At 43.4% G+C, this 22,722-nt stretch overlaps 1 protein-coding gene across 1 annotated transcript in view; it reads right to left on the bottom strand.

Moving 5' to 3' along the window:
• The window catches only part of Frem2 (FRAS1 related extracellular matrix 2), a 139,223-nt gene that overhangs the window by 13,009 nt on the left and 103,492 nt on the right, over positions 1–22,722 (bottom strand). Inside the window, exons 10-17 of the mRNA XM_087899508.1 lie at positions 22,142–22,306; positions 20,412–20,594; positions 17,352–17,482; positions 15,070–15,228; positions 13,281–13,584; positions 11,688–11,819; positions 11,094–11,425; positions 1,758–1,950 (exon numbers count right to left, since the gene is read on the bottom strand). Coding sequence (XP_087755634.1) covers positions 1,758–1,950; positions 11,094–11,425; positions 11,688–11,819; positions 13,281–13,584; positions 15,070–15,228; positions 17,352–17,482; positions 20,412–20,594; positions 22,142–22,306 — 1,599 coding nt within the window. The remainder of the gene's footprint in view (positions 1–1,757; positions 1,951–11,093; positions 11,426–11,687; positions 11,820–13,280; positions 13,585–15,069; positions 15,229–17,351; positions 17,483–20,411; positions 20,595–22,141; positions 22,307–22,722) is intronic.

Below are 22,722 nucleotides of genomic sequence, written 5' to 3'. Positions count from 1 at the left end.
GATAATATACCACTACATTCTTTAAACTTTCTATGAGCAGATATTATCAGATGAATTCTAGATGATAATAATAATAATAATAATAATAAATGGTACATGTTTCTTTTATAAGGATAAATGGGGCAAAATTAATATAAGTCATGTCATAAAATACACAGAAGCCTATGACTATTTTTTTATTTACAGTTCTAGTTTACAAAAAACCAATCTGGGGCTGGAGAGATGGCTCGGTGGTTAAGAGCATTGCCTGCTCTTCCAGAGGTCCTGAGTTCAATTCCCGGCAACCACATGGTGGCTCACAACCATCTGTAATGAGGTCTAGTGCCCTCTTCTGGCCTGTAGGCATACACGCAGACAGAATATTGTATACATAATAAATAAATAAATATTTTTTTAAAAACCAATCTGTAATTTAATAGACATGACAAACAAACGGCCTTGTCGAAACTGTAGAGATTGCGACAGGTGAGTGAAAACTGGTTTGCATTCCCAGAACAACTGCAAAATTTATGGGTTTAGAGAAAACTCTGATGATTCTCCACCAGTATCCTTGCCAGATGAACACGCTGACAAAAATCAACTGGAGATTCCAAATACGTCTCCAACACTGAAAGTAGGAGAGAGAATCTGAGGCCAGTCTGGGCTACCCAGTGAATTCCAGGCCAGCCTGGTAAGATCCTCCCAACCGCCACACCTCCACCTAAAAGAGAGAGCTGGGAGGTACTAACTTTAAATGTATCTTCTAAAGATGTAGAGTGAAAACCCTTGACGTAATCTGGATTGATTATTTAGGTGGTCACCACCATTCCCCCATAGTGCTAAGGGAATTTTAATCTGTCCCATATGATGGAATTATACTTCAGCTGTGCTACTGACAAAAAAGTCCACAAACTCTGTTCATAAGTTAGTTTGACACCAGTGGGTTTGGCTTGATTTTTGCTCTTTAATATTTTCTTGAGAGCCAGTCTTATTAAGTGGTTCAGGTTGTCCACAGCCCACAGCAACCCTCCTGCCTCATCCACTGAATGCTGGGACCACAGGTGTGAGTCACATGCCCTGGTGAGTTTCTGCACTTTACAGTTGACTTTACAGTTTCCACATGGGTACCGGCAGATCTGCAGGTGCTAAAGGGCTCTCCTTGCCTGTGTTGTAGGACATTTGCCTAAGGTATCATAGAGTGACAGAGTTCAAACCAGAAAGCGATAGAAGCTTTGTGTACCCTTCACACGAAATTACCCCCTCCTGCCAAGTTTAAGCAATGTGCTTGAGATGACACAGATAACAATTAATTAATTGTAGTGTCAGAACTAGAACCCAGGACAAGGTTTATCATTGGACTATAAATTGATCCTCTCATTTTGGAAGCAAAATGTGCAACTGTACTCCTTGATTTTACACCCAATTTTCAACTCGGATCTCTCTATCTGGTAAAAGTCAGGAAGCAATATGGATTCACTATGTAAAATATAAAAATTAATCACTTGAAATAGACAGAGTGGGGTATAAAATATCCTGAAATAAAGAAATTAAATGTCATAGTCACACATAATGCAAAGTTTGAGGCATTGATACGATTTTGTTAAAGCAAGAGTTTTCCATGCATGACAAAGGCTTAAAAAGTCACATTATTAATGAATATAGAAATAAAATGTATTAAAAGGTGCTCCCATTATTTTTACCTGTGAGAAAAAACAAAATTATCTTCCTGGATCATTGCCATAGGTAAGAGAGTTGCTTCAGGAGTCACACCCACCCACCTTGAAGTTCAGCTTCCGGCGGGCTGCCGATCCCATGGTTCCACAAGATGGCAGTGTCGTACACAAACGTGAGGCGGAGCTCGGACTTCAAGTCGAAATGCTGCCAGCCTCCCACCCCGACAGGGGAATGGAACACGTAGGAGACATACAGAGGAACTCGAAGGGTCACATAGGACTGCACTAGGTTTAGGACCTAAAACGATGAAATCACTCCCATCAGTGTTAAGCAAACCAGCCCAATTTGGCAGAAGCCATCTCTTTTCCCTTCGCTGAAGATTTTGTGCCATCAATGAAGAATATAAAGGACATCCTTCCCCAGCGCTGTTTTCCTGACTTCACATATAGTTACCACTATCACAGGCAACAGGGATATACACTAGCCTTCCTTAAAATAAACACTGTTTTCAGCAGCATATAACAGTGATAGAGGAGTTCAGCCAATCACATTCTGTCTGTGGGGCGTGTTGCCCTAAGGCAAAAGTTTACCTATAAACCAAGGCAGGTGCGCTTCCCAGCCCTCTCTCGCTCTGGCCTGGATCCAGCTTTCCGGACTGTTGGGATTCTGGTGTAAGTTTTTCCTTCTGTTTTATTAAAGCTGTATCTTTTGTAAGATAGTCTGGGGACCTTTAATTACCGATAGCACTGCGTCTTCATAACAGCAACTTTGTCAAGGAACAGGCCTCACACTACATAATTTACCAATTAAGTGCATAATTCAAAAGTCTTTTGATGTATCCAGAAGCCATGCAACCACCACAATCAACTTTAGGAATCTAGTGCCCGGGGAAGTCACCCTCCTCACGGTCTGGGTGGCTGCTAATCCACGCCCTGTATTTGCCTCTTCTGATCATGTAGAAATGAATCTTGTCAGTTGCCCTTATTCCAGTTCACTTCTACCTTTTACTAAGGGATAACAGGCTGCTATATAGATGTATTTCAATTTATTGATCCCTCATCAGAGGAATGGTGTATGTTTAGAACTATTATGCAAAGATGTGTCTACGAACTATTTTTTTAATCATATAGAGGAAGTTAGGAAGAACATAAAGATGTAAAAACAAACATATTTAACAACGACATGGTGCAGTTAGGATATTTCAAAACAATTTAAATAAGTTGTCTTTGAATTTTATATTTTGTTTCTTCTGGTATTCAACAGCGGGATAAAGGAGGTCCAGAGGACAAATTAACACCTGTCAAGCATCTTCCACATTTCAGACAACCTGTTTGTTACTGATGAAAGCTATTTAATATTTTCATTCTCATAACTGTATGTATGTAAGGTGATTTGATGGATGGATGGATGGATGGATGGATGACAGCTAGAAAGCAAAGAGGTAGAAAAATAAAGACTCAGAGAAATTAGGCAAGTTCACCAAAATTTTTGAAAACTTATTTTCATTCCATATACACGAGTGTTTTGCCTGCATGTATGTATGTGTACCACATGGTGCATGCCTGGTGCCCACAGATGTCAGAAAAAAGCATGAAATACCCTGGAACTTGAGCTACAGAGAGGTGTGAGCCACCATGTGGGTTTTGTGAACTAAAGCCTGCAGGTGCAGCCAGTTCTCTTAACTACCGGGCCACCTCTCCATCTCTCCATCCCCCCTCATCAGAAGTCTCTGAACCTCTTGAGTGGCCTATGGAATTTGGACCTAGATTCTCGCCTGTGTTCATCTCTCCCACGCTTTAGTATACTTCATACAATGCAGAGCAGCCCTAAGACCACCTAATAGATATTACTGCATTTTAATCTCCAAATGCTCTAAGGGACCAGGGCAGCGATCACATTGCCTCTCCGTGCAGGAGGAAATGGTCAGCTGACTCTTCTTGGATGTTCCAATCAGGTTGTTGGAACTGATGTCCTTCAAAGAATTGACACAGGGACTAGACATGTAGTCATGAGAAAGGCTCTATGAGTCACGCTATCATGGAGTTGAGAACAAAGTCTTTCATCCACACACGCACCAATCCAAATCAATAATGAGAATACGAGAAGGAGTCAGCCACCAGATAAACAACTTGCGTGGTTCTCATCTGTGGGAAGTGGACACACCCTGCTCCCTGACAAGTCAGAGTCTTGTGACTTGAATGCTTTGAGATGTGTTTTCCAAGAGCAAACATAATTACTACCATTGATCAATAGGTTCTGAAGAGCAGTTAACACTCTGGGAAAGTGACTTGGTCAACTCATAATGCCACCGGTGGTTAAGATTTACACCTCATTCTGTGATTCTCATAATCCACCAGTTAAAATGTTAGGCTTTAGGCATGGATTTCCAATTTAAAAATGTAGCTTTATGTTCGCCAATATTGACCTACTCTCCACCAAATGTTATGTGGAGCAGTTCAGGAGGGAATCTTTAACTTTTACTTTCAAAAAGACAGTTGGAATATAGCACTCTGTATGATTCCCATTGGGTTTTATTTAACTTTTTGAGACTTACTCTGCTGCCTAGTGGCAATCCTCCTGCATCAGCTTCCCGAGTGCTGTGATAACAGAAACTGAATGGACCCTACATCAACCATTCAGTCACCTGCCTGCTTCTTCAACCAAAAACTGCAATGCAACCATTAATTTCCGACGCCACTCTCCAGAGATTCAATTTCTTTTAAGCTTAAAAAACCCCAGGACCTTTAAAGGCATAAATCATCAGCTGAGGCCCAATTAGTGAACTGACATGCCCTTGTTGACATTTAAATCTAATTAACAGAGAGAGGCAAACAGCAATTTTAAGACTATATTTAAGAAGAGCAAATATCCTGGAGAAAGTAACACACTGTCAAATTTATATTATGCAATCGAGTGTCAAGCATATTATGTAGAGAGGATATTGTTTGCCTAAGGGCCTGAGGCAGGGGGCTCTCTGTGTGTGAGATGGGTAGGGGCAGGGATGAATGTCATATGTAGCATTATATGAATATAGAGGCTCGCCACTCGGTCTCCATTTAGAAGGCTCATTAGCCACACATAGCTGATGGCTACCATGCTGGACATCACAGCTCTAGAGTCCCATACTCAGTAGCCACACACAGCTGACAGCGATCACACCGGACAGCACAGATGCAGACTCCCATATCTGAGGTTTTTAAATTAGGTCATATACACTAGAAACAAAAAACATTGAAAATTTGTTTGCCAGCACATGTATATGGCTCCTTAATGCAACATATGTGGTTTGTATTGCCTGAAAGACAGAACACAGACAGAGTTCTTAGCATTCTTGCTCAGGGATGTCACTGGTGGGGAATGACCCCCACTGTGATGTGTTTTTTCTTGGTTCTTTTATCACCTCAAACATCTATCAAGATGGAGGTATTGGTGACTATATAAAACATCACCCGCCAAAAAATAAAGCTTCAAGTTTCACAGTATGCAGCTAGGAGCTCAGTTGAGGGGATCATTTCAAATCTTCAGCCAGATTTTCTGAGTAACACCCAAGAGTGCTTAGGAGCAAGGAGACCTCGGCTTCTGCCCAATCACAGCTCTTCTGTAGGCGGACGAATCAGAGAGGAAGACACAGACCCTGGGTAGTCACCAATATTGAGCCACTAATTTGTACAATGAAGGGCAACTTCAAGGGATGCTTGCTATGTAGGATTATAGATAACCTAATGAACAACACAGATGCATGGTTGAGGACGTTATGATGAAACACTCAAAAAGGGAACATCATGGAGCCATGAAGTTATGAGTCTGGCAGGTATGGTGGCACACATCTTTAATCCTAGCACTCGGGAGGTAGAAGCAGGTGAATCTCTGAGTCCACGGCAAGCCCAGTTTATACAGCGAGTTCTAAGCCATCCAGAGCTATAGAGTAAGGCTGTCTCAAGGGAAAAAAAAATAACTCTGGAGACCTTTCCTTGTCATGGCACATGCTCATGTTAAATTACATAAAGCAGCATACAAAATAAAGTAAGAAAAATTAAGCCGCTATGATTGTGATGTGTATGTTTACTAAAGAGATTAATGGGGCTTTGTGACATCGTGGTGGGATAATGGGCGGGGTTTGGGTTGACTTTCATTTGTCCTCCCGAGTTCAGAAATGATGTTATTTTTGTTACAAAAATTAACTGCTAAATCTGAGAACATAGGCAACCACATACATCATGAACATACATACATGTGAGCTGGGTTGCTCTTGACTGGAGCAGCATGACTTACTTATAAGAGAGTCAGCGAAGGAAATATAAAATAATAGGATAGGGCTGGAGAGATGGCTCAGTGGTTAAGAGCACTGGCTGCTCTTCCAGAGGTCATGAGTTCAATTCCCAGCAACCACATGGTGGCTCACAACCATCTGTAATGAGATCTGGTGCCCTCCTCTGATGTGTGGACATACATGAAGGGAGGATGTTGTATACATAATAAATAAATAAATCTTTAAAAAAATAATAATAGGATAAAAAGACCTGACTTCAGATACACATTCTGGCCTCAGGGTTCATGTTTGTAAACCAAACACTCCTGTAAAAAGGAGGCAAAAATTCTTCCTCAAACAAACCAGCTAAGAAAAATATTCGTTCACTTTTCCAGACCACAGAGTGTCTTCCCAGAGTATACTGCAACTTCATGCCGTAAGAGCAAGCTGTAATTGGGCTGCATATCTACAGCTTAGGCCTGCCAGTTGGGCAACGTGACCAACTGCTGTGTCCCTAAGAAGTTGAGAGAGTCAAGATGCTAGCCTTGAACCACAGTCAGGAAAGCTGAGAAGAATACATTTACTTTAAAACAAAAACAAAAACAAAACAAAACAAAATAACAACAACAACTTGTTTAAAAAAAATCACCAAAACTTCCAATTGTTTAAAAACTAAGTTTAGGGCTGGAGAGATGGCTCAGCGGTTAAGAGCACTGCCTGCTCTTCCAAAAGTCCTGAGTTCAATTCCCAGCAACCACATGGTGGCTCACAACCACCTGTAATGAGGTCTGGTGCCCTCTTCTGGACTGCAGGCATACCTGCAGACAGAATATTGTATACATGATAAAATAAATAATTAAAACAAAAACAAAAACAAAAAACTAAGTTGAACCAAGCAGTGGTGGCACATGCCCTTAATCCCAGCACTCGGGAGGCAGAGGCTGGTGGATCTCTGTGAGTTTGAGGCCAGTCTGGTCTACAAGAACTAGATCCAGGACAGGTGCCAAAGCTACATAGAGACACCCTATCTCAAAAAGCAAACATACAAAAAACCAAAAACCTCAAGTTTAACTTCCATCACATGTTTCTACTGTATGCTCAAGCAACCTTAAAGAAAAAACAAGAACAGAAATGGAATATACATAGAGGTAGAACAGAATTATTTATTAAATAATAATGTATCCTTTCTTTTTTTGTTATCTGCCTTTGCATTTTTGAGGTTAATGGATAAAGATTGTTTTAGAGTTGAATAAAATTAAAGAACTTTAAAATTATTTTTCTTAAGAGGCAAACTTCTTAGCCTTTTAATGGGTAATGACTTGACCTATATAAGTCTCCTTTGCTGGTGTGTATGGGGTTCTCACCCAGTCCCTGGGATGTTTCCCAGTATAGACTATATGTCAAGTGACTACTTTGTGCATATACAGCTGAATAAGGAGGCCTCGATACCAGCTGACGAGAGCTATAGTCAAACTGCACAAAGGTCAACAAAGGTCGTTGTCATCAGCACACAAAAACTCTGGATTTTTCCAATTTTCCCTTCACTTTGGCAATTCTTTCTTATAGGTGAAGTAGTCTGAATAAGGAGTCTGAAGGCAGAATATTCTATGTGTCAAAAGCAGAACTTTAAACATCACACACACACACACACAAGCGCGCGCACACACGCAAACACGGTAGCAACTTAGCAATATTTCACAAAGGTAGCAAAGAACAGGTTAATAAAAGTTGTTTGCACAGTGCTAGCTTAGGCTAAAGTGCCAAGTCTAGGACAGGTGCTGAGGCTGGAGGTGGTGTCTGTTCGGCGCTTGGCCAGGACTTTGAAGTACATTTCTTGGCAAGTGAAAGACAGACGAGTGTGTGCGCGGCTGATGGGAATGTTTGGCTACCCACAGAGCCACTCCTACATCCTAAACCTGCCACTCAAGGTGATGGTTCTTTATTGTCACTGGTTTATCCAATTATTAATTCAGAAATGTGACCATTTATAAGACTGAAGAAATTCTAAGTCAGAATCTAGTTATTCCATGATGCGGTGACTTCGAGCACCACCTCCAGAATTGTGCTTCCCTTTCAGACTGCGCTGTCTGTGTGCAGCTCACGCTGCAGACTTCCCACCAGCTCCTGCGCACCTCCTGCACCAGGGCCAGAGCACCTCCTGCACCAGGGCCCATGCAGTGCACCAGAACCAGCGGCCCCATGCATCTCCAGCACCTGGGGCCGTGCACCTCCTGTACCAGGACCTGGATTAGCAAATTTCAGCGCCTCAGCTGAGGATGTATTTTGGAACATGATTTCCATAGTGGGTGCTGTGCAAAGTTTATCTATGAGGGACATTGGGAAGTTCAGTTGGCTTTCTTATAATAGTGTCTATGACCGTATCCACTTTCATAGTCAATTACATGTTAGGATAAGTTCACGATGGGTTACCGGCACGGGCACACGGGGCAAGCACAGACACACAAGCTGGAGGAATTTGAACAAGTTATCTGAGTTTTTGTTGTATTTTTTTCTCTTTTCTTATCTGTAAGTGGGAGTGGGTGGGACAGGGCGTAGTATTTATTTTTATGGAGTTGTTGTGAGGTCATGTTGTTTAGAAAACAACACGTTTAGAAAAGTGGACGGCACACGTAACAATAAATTTACTAGTTAGTATTATTCCGACTTTCACCGACATTGTTGTTATTAGTTTTGGTTGAGGCGGGGTCTTGTATAGCCCAGGCTGGCCTCGAACTTCTCATCCCTGTGCCTCTAGTTCTGAGTCCTGGGACTACAGGTGACAGGTGTACACTGATACACTTGGTCTGTGTGGTGCTGGCTAACTTAGGGCTTCATGTACATTAGGCAAGCACCCAGCCGACTGAGCTGTATCCCCATCCCCAGTGCCATTAGCTTAATTTTCAGAACTACCATTTGACTGTTTTTCTTCATTCTTAGATCCATAAATAAATGGAGGAAAAGGAAGGGGATGTCCTGGAGGGCCAGCTTTCTTTTCTATGAACTTATATATTTTTTTCCTCTTCTACCCATGGATCAACAGTGTGCATGTGAGCTATGGAGAGAAAGGAAGAAGGCATCAATAGTCTGTAGAGAAATTAAAGTTTAGGCCAAGGAAGAAGGTAGGGGTGAGTGGAATTGTCCATTTTTAAGCTTTCCTTTGAGAGTGCAAACACTGGGTTTCACTAGCTTGTTACCACGTAGATTACACTGACGGTTTTTTAGACTTTCATAATAAAACCTGCAACCTCAGTGACTCACACTTAATCTGCTCTCCTCAGTGATGTTGATCATCATGGTTCCATTAGCAGACTGATTTTCAATAATACAAAAGCAGAAAACCTTCTTAGAGGAATTCTTAGACTTAGACCATCTACTGAAAAAGCTTACATGAAATGGCTAGGGACTGGATATCCTGGGGGCTGGAGAGACGGTTCAGTAGTTAAGAGCACTTGTGCTTCCTGGAATCTGGGTTCAAACCCTATCACCCCCATGGTAGTTTACAGCCATCTGTAACTTCTATCCCAGAGGACGTCTGGCCTCTGGGGGGTATCAAGCAAAATGTCCATACAAACAAACAAATAAATTAACAAATAATTATTGGCCGACTGACCTTAGGGTATGCTCTTTCTCACGCCTAGTGTGTTATACAAGCTTTTCATGTAAGACAAAGCTGGCTGAAACTGACAGCTGCCAGGTCCAGCCTAACAACAGAACCACCCACAGCTCAATCAGAGATGCAGCCCTAGCTTCAGTTACTTGAGGTTCCTGGACACGAAACATCTCTGGACCCAAATGATTCAACAGAACGATGAGCATAAAGCAAAAACAAAACAAAACAAAGTAGCATCAGTTTAAATGCAAACTTCACATTGAGCCCCCAGATTTAGTACAAAGAATTAAACAGCTCAGAGGCAAGCCTTGCCTCCAAAGCAAGCTTGGTGCATTACGTTGGCCTGCAAAGGCAGAACAAGCGTTAGCAGTAAGAAGGAAGGGATGTAGTGGGAAAACTAGCTGTCTGAGAGACATATGAAAGATGAAAGATGAGAGAGACATGTTTCCATTTCCACTCTGTGGGGAAGATGAAAGATGTTCCTGGGGGGTGAAACAGTCTACAAACAGGCCCACAGAGACACTTTGAAGCACAGAGAAGCAAGCCGATAGTGACCCAACCAAACCACTGTGCAGCCCTGTGGCATGTCTTAGTTCGTTGATGTCAACTGACCCTGTGTCTGGAGCGGCCAGAAAGGAGACAGGGATTTTATAACGACGGCACAAACTCTGGGAGGAAGAGCTGAAGGTGTGGGATCTGATAGGAGAAGGCTGCTGAGGTGGTGTTTTCCTTCTCTTCTTCCTTTTCATGTGGCGAGGCCAGACTGTGGAAGAAGTACCCAATGGACTATCACCCACGAAGGCTTTATGTAACGTGTCTCTGGAGACACACGGCTAGAATGCATCAGACTCAAACGGCAAGTGTCCGTTTGCTTGATGAGAGCATCAGGCCCTTCCCACCACTTCACACTGCCTTTAATACAGGCGTCCACTAATTCACACCACTTCCTGACGCCTCTGATTTTTGAGAGCAGCAAGTCCTAGCACCTGCTCCCCACTGGCTTCCAGGCATCATGAGCGGAGACCCATGGAACAGCGACCGTGGCTGAGATAGCCGGGTTCCACAGTTCCACTGCGGGAGCGAGCTGATGGGCCGTTACCATAGACTTTCCCCTTTATTTCACTAGGAACCCAGCAGGAACATAGCCTTTAGAAATACACCTTCAGGGACTTCCAATTCTAGTAGACTGCCCTTAGCTAAATACTGAAAGATGTGGCGCATTCTGCATGTCACTTGCTACTTTAACGTGTAGATCCCTCTTACACATTTTGTTACTTCAGGATTTTAGTTCAAATACTCGATATAGTTTTCAATACAAATTTTAGATTTTTAAAATGTATAACCTAAGCAGGGACTCTGTTCTTTATTATTTTAGCAGTGGTCTTTTGATGGTGTGGCAGGAGGCTTTGTGTATCTCTTGTATATTAATATGTAATATGACAGATTTGGATGGCATCCATCAGCTGTCCCCCTCTGACCAAAGGCTACAATACCGAGACAACAGTTGAGAGTCAGAAACTACTGACAGAACCAAGTAGCTGGTTCGTCCAAGGAGCAAGGCTAAGGTGTTGGAAGGTGTACCTGGCCATCCGTCCCGATGGTGCCTCCACAGTCTGCCAGGAGCTCCGACATGTCATAGTAGCTGACAAACTCCCACAGACAGGCTTCCAGATTCAGGTTTCGGTAGAATCGTAAGGTGCTGGAACCCCTGACCGGCACACTGTACTGGTAAGGATAGGTCTCTCCAATGACCTCCGGGTTCTTGGTGGCGTTAGTCAGGAAGCCATGGCGGGTCTTCACTTCGTTGTAGTCCAGCAGGTTGGAGCACTTGTGGTTACCAACTCTTGTGCCGTCAGGGCTGAGGGTCAGCTCAAAGTTGGAGAGCTCTCTCGTGGAGATGACGGGCAGCATCCCTGCAGGGAAGCACAGCGAAGCGCCACCTGCCCTTACTTGAACTTTTGTTTGAATTTTAAAGAATGCTTTTTAAGTTGACAGACTTTCAAAACGAGGTAGAAAGAGTTGGAAGAAGCAGACGGACTTGAAAGTCACCTTCCAAACTGAGGATTAAGGAAGCGAAACCGACCAGGTTACAAGCACCCCAACTCCCAAGGTCTTGCTTTACCAGGATAGCTACCATCTATGTGTCCGAGGTCTCGCTTTACCCACGGCACCTACCATCTATGTGTGGCATCGTGACGGTGAGCTTGATGAGGTTTGCGAAGTCCGGGTCCTCGGGGCCAGTGTAGCGCAATTTAGCTGAGAATGGCTCCGCCCCTACTACCCCAGGCACGCGGGGCTGACAGAGACCTTGAAGAAAAGGAACACATTTATGCTAAGAGAAGAGGACAGCACATAAGGAGTGTTTTAATGTAGGTGTCATTGCTTTCTATATTTTAATATTCCCCGTGACCTAAGACCTGGCTGAGAATGGGCATCAGAAGGAAGGAGAAGACTGTGTCAGAGGCGACCGCAGCATGCATTTGGGGACCTCTCAACAGTTCCTGTCAGACTGACCATATATGATGATCATTTATGCCAGGGACAGATTCACAAAATTACTGTATAATGTGAACAGATAAAATGAAAATGGGCAAAATACAATACAAGTCAAGTATAGTCAAATGGAGTGAATCTTAATGTTACTCTAGAACAATATGATGAATCATGAGATACATATTATATATTAGCTATAATTAAATATTACTTACAGAGAATAAAACTAGAAGTGAGTGTGCGTTTGAACAGTGCTGGAACTGAAGGCAGAGCTTTACTGCATTATAATTTCTGTTCGTGTGTGTGTGTGTGTGTGTGAGAGAGAGAGAGAGAGAGGGGGGGCAGAGATATCACATCTCCTGGAGCTGGACCTACAGCTGTGAGCCACCTGGCGTGGGTATTTGGAACTGGACGTAGCTCCTCTGGTACATGCTCTTAACCACTGAGCCATCAACCCAGCTACCTAAAACTACTTCTTTAACCTGAGAGTAAACACATTTTAAATAGAAATGTGCATTACAAGTTTTAAAACCCATTTAATTTAAGAATAGGAGTCTGAGTCAGAGGTAGAGTACTGGTCTAGTGTGTAAGAGCCTGGGCTCCATTGTCAGCACTTCCAAGAGGAAACCCAAGGGCCGGGAAAGATGGCTCAGTGATTGAGTCTGCTGACTGCTATTGTGGACAACCTGAGTTCAGTTCCCAGAACACACAGTGGCTCACAACCATTTGTAACTCTAGTTCTAGGGTATGTGATGTTCTCTTCTGACCTGAGTGAGCTCTGTGTACATACAGTACACATAGGTACATACAAGCATACATACATACACTTCCGACATGAATGAGTACTGTACACATACGGTACACACAGGTACATACAAGCATACATACCTACACTTCTGACCTGAGTGAGCACTGAGCACACATGGTACACATAGGTACATGCAAGCATACATACATACACTTCTGACCTGAGTGAGTACTGTACACATATGGTACACACAGGTACATACAAGCATACATACACTTCGAGCACTGTGCACATATGGTACACACAGGTACATGCAAGCATACATACATACATACACTTCTGACCTGATTGAGCACTGAGCACACATGGTACACATGGGTACATACAAGCATATATACATACACTTAAGCTGAAAATAAAGAAAACTTTAAAAACAAACCTAACCCACCAAATCAAAACCTCACAGAAATGAGGTATTCGCGGTACCACAGTGTTTCTCCGCCATTCACAGGGAAACGGTCTCTCACCTTCCTCTCTGCCGATGGTGACGATGGGGCTCATCAGCTCCAGGCCTTCATTCCCATTGGTGTTCACGGCACGGGCTGCGCACTGTACCCGGGAGCCAGGCTGAAAGTATATGGAGTCTAACGTGATCATTTTGGATGACGTGAAAAAGGTATCGAAGTCTACCTCTCTCATAGGGCTGGTGACGCCATCCGGGCCAGCAGGAGCGCTAAGCAGCCACCGGTATCGGGTCAAAGTGTCATTGATGTTCTCGCTGGCACAAATAGAGCCCGTTTTGTCGTAGTCTGGATATTTGGGATTGCAAGCCTAGGGGAAAGCAAACAACAGTGTTAGGAGCAGAGCAGAGAGTACTGTGGACTAGGTTCCTCCCAAGCTCCTTTAGCCCTCATGCTTCCACTGCCCATCTCCCCAAAGCTACATTTCGGGCATGGAACTTCTGAATTCTTATTCCCAGCTGTGATCGTTTTTCTGACCGTTAGACTTCCAGCGGCTCATTGCACATTACCGCGCTCAGAAGTGTTAATCACGACAGCATCTCTTGAATCCCCAGAGTCATTCTTACCCTTTCCTCTCATGCTTCTGTCCCCTCTCCCTCTGCTCTACAAAAGATATGAGAATCTCCCTGTCCTGTGAGGCTGGTCACACTACCACGGCTAGCAGGAGTGCCAACCAGACATCTATCGGGAGCCCAATCCTCTTCCCTTCGTCACGTCCAGCAGGTGGGTGACCTTGACCACTCTGCGCTGTAAAGCTCCGCTCCTTAAATTGATGCCTTCTGTGCCATTCCCATGGCTGCATCCCAGCTAACTCAAGTCCTCCCTTTCCAGCTCGTTACGCGCTACCGCCCCACTAACATTCCAACATGAAGCTCTTCTCAGGCAGTTCTGCATGAGAACACTTCCTGCCACCCAACAGATGAATTCCAGGTTGCCTAAAGTGACATTTAGAGCCCCTTGTTAGTGAACACCAAATTATTCACGCCTTGGTACCCCGGCGAAGATTCATTGTGTGCCTGTGATATGTGGAGTGTCTGATTACGGCTGAGGTGACATAAAAATGCACGTCACAGCTTTTGTTCACGGGGAACTTAGAAGTCAGTTATGAGAAGGCAGGCAGAACCTGTAATGGATCCCTCCCATTCTCCCTGACAACCGCCCTTCCTGGAATGATCTCTCCCCATACCCAAATCTTAAACTGTCAAAAGTCTATGTGATCCTCCACACCGGAGCGTCCACACTAGCTCTTACACTCTGCCTCAGCGCTATGTAGCCCGAGTTTTCCCACCTGGCCTTGTTCTTTAACCCCTTCTGTGCCGAGATCATGCTTTACTGATTTACCTGAAGGTGACAGAGCCGCACACTGTGAACTCAGTTAATAGGGTTCTGTTTGTTTGTTTGTGTTTTGGGAGGGGGAAATGAGAACTTCATTCAACTATTGTTATTTTCTGTTTCTCACAGCTTGAAGTTTAAACCTTAAATTTCCCAAGATACTATTTATTAAAGTTTATAATTATTTTAAATAGTTGTCTTGTGTGGCTAGAGGGATGGCTCAGGGTTAAGAGTTGCTGTTCTTACAGAGGACCTGGGTTTTGTCCCCAGCACCTACGTGACAGCTCACAACTGTCTGCAACTCCAGTTCCAGGGGATCTTATGCTTTCTTCTGCACTTTGTATCAGGCACTCACGTGGTGCACAAAACATGCAAGCAAACACTCATACACATAAAAAAAATAATTTTTTTAAAAAATGAATCATCTTAAAAGTTTTCCCAATTTGATCTATTTCTTACTCACCGTAATGCAGACAACGGGATAACCAGACACAGGCCCAGCGTCCTCCTTGGCTTTTGAAGTGTCATCATATATCAGCAAGGACACAATGTGAGGGACAGAGGGAAAGGTGACATCCGCCATGCTGTTGAATTCCTCTATATAAACAATGGCCTTGGTTGCCTGGAAGGAAAGGAGAGTGATCACTGATTTGTTAAATATCCGGGTTCTTGGAACTTCTCTCTGTCAGAATAATGACTAGAAAATCCCTGGGAATCACTGCGATGAGAAACTGTCCTGCCCAGACCCCATGCAGAGTGACAGGCCACACACAGCTTATTTCATGTGACCCTGGTGGCCTTGCTCATCTTGAATGTTTGTAGGGGAGGGACCTCTAAGCCTTGAGTGGTTCATCCAAAGGCTTGCTACTAGCCCCTGAGATGCTCAGGTTCTAAGGTTTTCTCTTCAGTTGTGAGGATAGTAGCTAACTCAGTTGTGGCTTTGTGAAGTTGAAATAACACGAACAACAACAACAATAACAAAAACCCATTAATTGATAGTGCGAGGAAATAAACTGACAGACACCTTGAAAGACGTGAGACTTTCAAGGTCATGGGCTTGTGTGATCATTTTTGTGATGCGGCGAGGCCAGGGAGAAGCTAAGTTGTAGGTGGACAAAGGCTAGGACTACCTGTACCACGGGATAGAGAAGACGAGAGCTGCTCAGAAGGCGGCTCTGGACACTGTCTAGCCAAGGAGGAAAATCACCTCTGCCCATGTCCCTGGCTCTTGAGCAGCTTTCCTACCTCTGATAACTGATAGGGCAGTTCTCAAGCATCACCCTGACACTTACAAGAGTTGAAAATACTGCAAAGCAAGTGTGTTTAATCTTCCTAACCTACCGAACATCATGGACCAAAAACACAGGGCTGTAGGGTTGCAGCTCATGACTACAGAATAAGGATAAAGTAAATTCGAATTAACGTTTTTACAAATAATTTTACAGCACTGTAAAGGCAAAGAAATGTAAGCTGAATCACGGTCACACCAAAGGTATTTCTCTGTTTTCAAGGGTCTTTAACAGTAAAAGTGACTTTAGTTACGCACTGTTCCTTTACCCAAAAGAATGTCACATGCCACTCCATAAAAACAGTGAAAGATTCACAGAAAATCTATTTGATCAAGATTTTGTACCTGCAGATCTTGAGTTCTAAATATGACTTAAAAGGATGACAATGTAGCTTGGGAGATGGCCAAGAGGGTAAGGCACTTGCTGCCAAGCCCAGAATCCTTAGTTTGATCTCCAGAACTCATACTGTGGAAGGAGAAAACTAACTTCTGTAAGCTGTCCTATAACCTGCATGTGTGCTCCATGGCACTCCCCTCCCACCACGAATACAAAAAAATAAAGTTAAAAAATTCTTAAGGGACAGCAATGTCACAGAATTACCATTTTTACAGAATAATATATTCCCCCATTTGACTCCTTATTGATAGTGAACAAGATGATGAAAGCAGCGTAGTACACTGACACATAGTATTATTGAAACTGACTTTTTCCTACAAACGGCATGTAATTTAAGAAATTATTTCCACTGTGCAAAAACAAATTCCATGGCGATTACATCTATCTTGAAGAAAATCTGGCAGGCAATATGATGTCTGAAACACATTTTTTGACTATAAAACTTTGCACCTGACGTTTTCAACATCAGATTCTAGCCATAGTAGGGTGAACGAGTGGGTACCTTGAGGGCCAGGAAAGTGTTTGGTGGATAAAGATGCCTGCTTTAATGAATGTTAAATAATTATGTCATCTTTGTGGCAGCCAATTCCAAGTTCAGTCACGACACAGGCTGATGTGGGGTCCAGGGACTACAACTTTGAATTCCCATCAACACGATTTTCCAAAGACAAAAAGGAATATCTATCCAATCAAAACAGAAACTAACGTGGGTGGTTGAAAGGCTTCATGCACATCCCCTTTCACGTACAACGTCATCATTCCTTTAAGAAGGATTTACTTTTATATCATGTGCATGAGTGTTTGCCTCCATTTATGCATGTGCACTGTGTGTGCAGTGCCCACAGAGACCAGAAAAGGACATAGGATCCCCTGGAATTGAAGCTACAGATGGTTGTGAGCCACCATGTTGGTGCTAGGGCCTGCACCCATGTTCTCTGCAAGGGCAGAAAGTGCTCTTCACAACTCAGCCATCTCTCTAACCCTGAGTCCTCTTTGCTGTGACTTCTTACGTGCATTTACTCTAAGAAAAGATTGACTGTGGACTTAAAGTCTCACTTACCTGTGTCTCTGCTACCATGTTTTCATCTGGTTTTAGGTGAACCGTGAAGGCTTCCCTCATCTCTCTGACCCCGTCGAAGAGTACTTCAATTTCAACGATATGATGGGTTTCCCCTTCCTTAAATTCGATTTCTACAAATACAAAGTCACTGATTTAAGCTTTTGCATATGAACCTGAGATCTTCTTGGACCTTGGTTTATAACAAGGACATTTTACACTGGGGTCCAGTATATCGGTGCATGCATGTGGCATGTGTGTGGTTACTTAAAGGGAATCAAACCAAACCACTATACACCTTGGCTGGGGTCCAACAAGTCACGTTGATCCTCCCATCTCTGACTCCTACAGCGCTAGAGTTCCAGGCATGGGGAGCCAGGAGAGGTAGTGGGATTTGAACTGAGATTTTTGTGATTGAATTGTAAGCCCTCTTACCTGCTGAGGCATCTCCCCAGTGTCCACTCACATTTCCTACCATTCTATTCTCTTTTCTCGCCAAAGGAAAATGCTAACTGTGCCTTACTAAATTGCTTTGTTGCTCCACAGTTTGGAAACTGCTGAGTGAGGGGCAGTGAACGGTTTTTTTATTGGGCTATAAAAAGAAAAAGACTCCCCTTTTAGCCCACTAGTTTCCTAAGTGAATGAAGCCCAATGAGTGGAAACAGGACCATAGATAGGAAGGACTGAATGCTAGTGGGTGTAGGGAGATACATAAACTGGGTTGGAATTGTTTAGGTGCATTATTAAATTATATTTTAAAAGGACTTATTTTTGCTGTTGTTATGAGTGAAGGACAGCATTTTCTCCCTCACCTGCCCTACTCAGCAAGGACTGCTATGCTGTCACGGGAACACAATCTAACCACGAGGGCACGCTGCTAGCACTCATTTTTAAAAAGGTAAAGCATTATGATGATTAGGTTTTATTGAAGTCTAAGCATCAGGCCTTCCTGCAGAGACTAGATGAGTTGATTTGAAGGTGTTATTCCCCCTTTGGAGAAACTGTGTCTGAAAAGAAAATAGGAGGAAAGACAAACACCATCGTTCCAAATAGCAGAGTCGGCGCTATATCCTGACGCGCCTGCAGGCAGGTGTCAATTCTCTACAGCAGAAGACTGCACTGGTCATGTGCTTCCCACACTTCTGGACTTCAAAAAGCTTTATTACAAATTATAACAAAGAAATTTAACAATCAGCTATTAATCAACACAATTAAAATTTTTTGTTTCAATTCTGGATACATTTTCTCCCCCAATTACTAGCCTTATTATGCTCTTTGAGTTCAACAATTTTGGATCTTTTTTTTTTTTTTTTGGCCACCATGAAAAACATAGGAAGATGAGAATAGCTAATTATTTCTAGCCTACCAATTGGCTTTTAAATTTTTTTAAAAGCAAAATTTGGTGGTGTGTATGTGTAGGGTAGGCCATGTGATGCTATTTTATAAAAACAGTTTGGATTGATCTGTCTGGTGTGATTTCTAAAAATTGCTTTTTTAACATTAAAAACACTGGGGCATTGCATAGGAAAACACAAACACCTGAGTTGTTTTGTGTCTTCCTTGGTAACTGAGCTAATGGCACCTGTGGGCTTTTCTCTATAGTGGACTTTCAGGTTGACCAGCATTCCAGCCTCTCCGTGTTCCCTGACTTCACTGATTTCTGTCACCAGACGTCAATGTGTAAGCATTCAAACTTTTGCAGCCCTCTTCCAGTTAGGCAGAGCAAATGTCTAAGACATTTTTAAAATAGTTTATTGCAAACATCTCAGTGGTTGTCTTTGATGTGCATTTTCCTGATGAGATTTCAGTCCCATTTGCCTTACGCCCTCCCACTTCATTTCACAAAAGTTCAACTTTTGTGGTAATGTTTTCCCTATTTGATTGCGCATGACCCCAATTTAGATCATAAAATGAATAATTAAAACATATCTTAGAAAAAAACCTGCCAAATTTTATTATAAGCAATAAGCTTAGTGGTTATTTGACACCCAGGTGGATTTAGCATTGTTTAACTTTGCCCTTGCTTGTGAGTTTACTACATATTTATAAGCTTTCTCTGTTCACTGAAAGAATAACTTTATTTCTAAGACAAAAGAATTCTGTTAAAAGGTTACACAGTGATATTTCGACAGTTTTTCTTTCATGTAAAATCTGTTCATTACAAGAAAAACTGACTTGAGATTTTGTAATTGGATAGAAAAATCTGTTTTACTTTCATGGCTTTTGAATTACAAATGACGAGCTTCCAAGTCTGGGAATAACGCTGACTGTTTCTGCAAGGGAAATCAAGCTCTGTTGTAGAAGCTGTGATGTTTCTTATTAATGTTACTTACTAATTTTGTTACTGACTCAATAACCCATCAGTCACTTGTAACATTTTGTTAATGAGTCAGAAAATCAAAGTGAATGCCCAGAATGCTGTGATTAAAGAGGTAATGGCCGCTGAGCTGAGGCAGAAAAACAGGAACATATGCTGATAAGCAGAATTTATGTTTATGATTATGCTGTTAGCAAACAACGCAGAGAGATGGGGTGTGGGGGAGAGAGAGAGAGAGAGAAAGAGAGAGAGAGAGAGAGAGAGAGAGAGAGAGAGAGAGAGAGAGAAGCATCTAGTTGTTTCACTAGCTCTTGGAAGTAAACAATGAATTGGTACCCAAACTTGCAGAAGGAGAAAACGACAGAGGCTCCTACACCCCACAGAATCGAGGCTGCCGTGGCTGGTATTTATCACCTATCCACTGTTCCCTGTTAGCACACTACCCTTAATGTTTGAATGAAGCTGTCCAGCGTGGCTAGCACACACTTTCAAATTCACAGCGAATGCACGCTATAACGTCTGACCACAGAACCGGAGTAAAACTCAGTCCGTGGGCTCCAAACACACACAGCAATTCTAAAATTTCCCTCAGAGAGAATTCTGGGGATTCTGCGCTTTGTCTTTCTAAGGTAGTTTAAAAGCTCATTTATTTTCACAGTCCGTGTGCCCCCACCCCCTTCCTCACAGTCTCAGCTCCAAGGGTGCAGTCACAATCCAGCTGGTGACAGACCCCAGGAGACCCGTACCTTCTGACACTGGGTGATAATCCTCTCCGGAGGTGGCCGAGCCATCCTTGGTGTGGACTCTCACAATGGAAACCTTTGAAGTGTCTCCTTGGCGGACCACTGGAATTTTGACAATCACTGACTCTCCTGGTTCGCTGGGTTCAGTGACGCTGAATTTGGTTTCTCCAAATTTGATCACGGCTTCTGAGAGTGTGGAAAACACAGACAAATTAAGTGGCTGGCAAAGTTTTGGGGGTGGATGTTTTTACCCCACTTCTGTTTCTTTCCACATAGGGTTTTTTAATTATTGTTATCCTTTCGGCTTCTCTCTGCTGCCTCAATATTAGTGTGAGGTCAGAAGGAGAAGCTGGTGAGTAACATCTCAATCCTTCCTGGGAGCCCACAACAGGCATGTCCTCTGGGGTGTCTCTTTGTCCCATAGAGCTTATGAGAGAATGCCACTGAGAAGGGCGGTGGAAGGGGAAACCAGTGGCCCAGGACTGGGTAGACATAAAGACCTATGTAGGGGCAAGGGCAGGTATGAAGGCTTATGCTTCAGTATGCAGACATAAACCATAGCCACCCCAAAGTCCTTTGTCAATTTTTAAATTTTGTAGTGCTGGCCTTTAACTCAGGGTCTTGTGCGTGTTAGGTATGAACGTGACCATTGACCTATATCCACAGCTTTTCAGTTTGTCAGTTTTTGTTTGTCAGTGTGCATGCTGGGGCCGGAAGTTGCTGCTGCTTGTCTTCCTCCAGAACTCCCCACTTGATTTTCCAGGGCAGAGTCTTTCGCTGAACCCGGAGCTTGCCAATTTGACTAGTCTTAGCTAGGCAGCTTGCGCCAGAGATCCTGCTTCTTCTGCCTCCTAGATGAAGTAGGGGATTATTGGCAGCTTTCCATACCTGTGCAGCTTTTATGAGGGTTCTGGGGACATAAACTACATCTCCAGCTTGTCTGTGTTATGCTTTTGGCCCTTTAAGGGGTAAGCCACGCCCATTCCTGGCGACCCCTGACCTCTCCCCGCCATCTTTGATTTCTTACTGTCCTCTCTTGGGGGTTGCACGTGTCTCCCCGTTTCTCTTTCTCTCTCTCTCTCTCTCTCTCTCTCTCTCTCTCTCACCCCCTCTTTGTCCCCCCTTTTCCCCTTCCCCTCCATAACCTCCTGAATAAATATTTCAATCTCACTTTACATGTTGTGTATATCCACGTCTCTGTCTCCTGCCTGCCTGATATGTGTCTGCCTGTCGCCACATGGCCTGCTTGCCGGGATCTTGCAGGGACCCACAGCCAGTCTCGGACTTTATTTTATTTTATTTTTTTTAATATTTATTTATTTATTATGTATACAATATTCTGTCTGTGTGTCTGCAGGCCAGAAGAGGGCGCCAGACCCCATTACAGATGGTTGTGAGCCACCATGTGGTTGCCAGGAATTGAACTCAGGACCTTTGGAAGAGCAGGCAATGCTCTTAACCTCTGAGCCATCTCTCCAGCCCTCGGACTTTATTTTAAAGTATAAAAGTCTGGCAAACACTTTATCTATCTACTGAACATCTCCCTAGCCCCTAAATTTATCAGTGTGGGGGCTGTTTTGTTCCCCACTTGTTTTCTTCTCAGTCTGTCTGCAAGTCCCACTGAAAAAGAGGGGATACTTTTCTGCACCACCCAGAAACTCAGGGGTGGGAGGGGGGTGGGGAACGGCCTTCAGTTCCAGAGTCACTGTTTAGCAAAGGCAGAGACTTCTTACTGTCAGCTTCGTCCTGGATCCTTATCAGAGTTTCATTTTGCTCGCCGACTGCGGCCCCGAAGGCAGAGCTGCTCTGCGGCGTGCCAAGTACCAGGCGCAGCTCCTCCACGTCCTCATATACGTCATCATCCACCAGCTCAAGGACGCAGGGCTTCTCTGTCTCACCTGGAGCAAACGACAGCGACACATGATAGAAGGAGACGCCGGCAATGAGAACCAAGCAGAAGAGCAAGGGTGTTGCTGTCCCCTGCTCTGCCAGCGCAAAAGCTGCTGTCTGTAATAACTCTGGAATAGCTATTTTCTGACCATGGGACTATTTGTACACAGGCCCATACTTATAAAGAGTTCTGCACTTTCTCTCTTTACAGCCTAGCATTTGTCTTGGACAGCAAAGGGAAAAGGAAATGCCGGTTTTGCGCGTGTGTTTCTAGAACTGTGGTGGTGAAGTGGGTCAACAAACCACTGCTGATGGTCTGTTAATCTCACTGCGCTGGGTTTTCATGTTCCTAACTTTTGGCTTGTTGAACAAATCATTGACCCAAAACAATTGGATTTTTGCCTCTAATAACTGGGACCAATAT

This window comes from Myodes glareolus, chromosome 20 (genome assembly GCF_982192425.1).
Source record: "Myodes glareolus chromosome 20, mMyoGla1.1, whole genome shotgun sequence".
NCBI classification, from domain to species: domain Eukaryota; kingdom Metazoa; phylum Chordata; class Mammalia; order Rodentia; family Cricetidae; genus Myodes; species Myodes glareolus.
The sequence above is the reverse complement of the archived record's forward strand: the minus strand, read 5'-3'. Positions and strand labels throughout refer to the sequence as shown.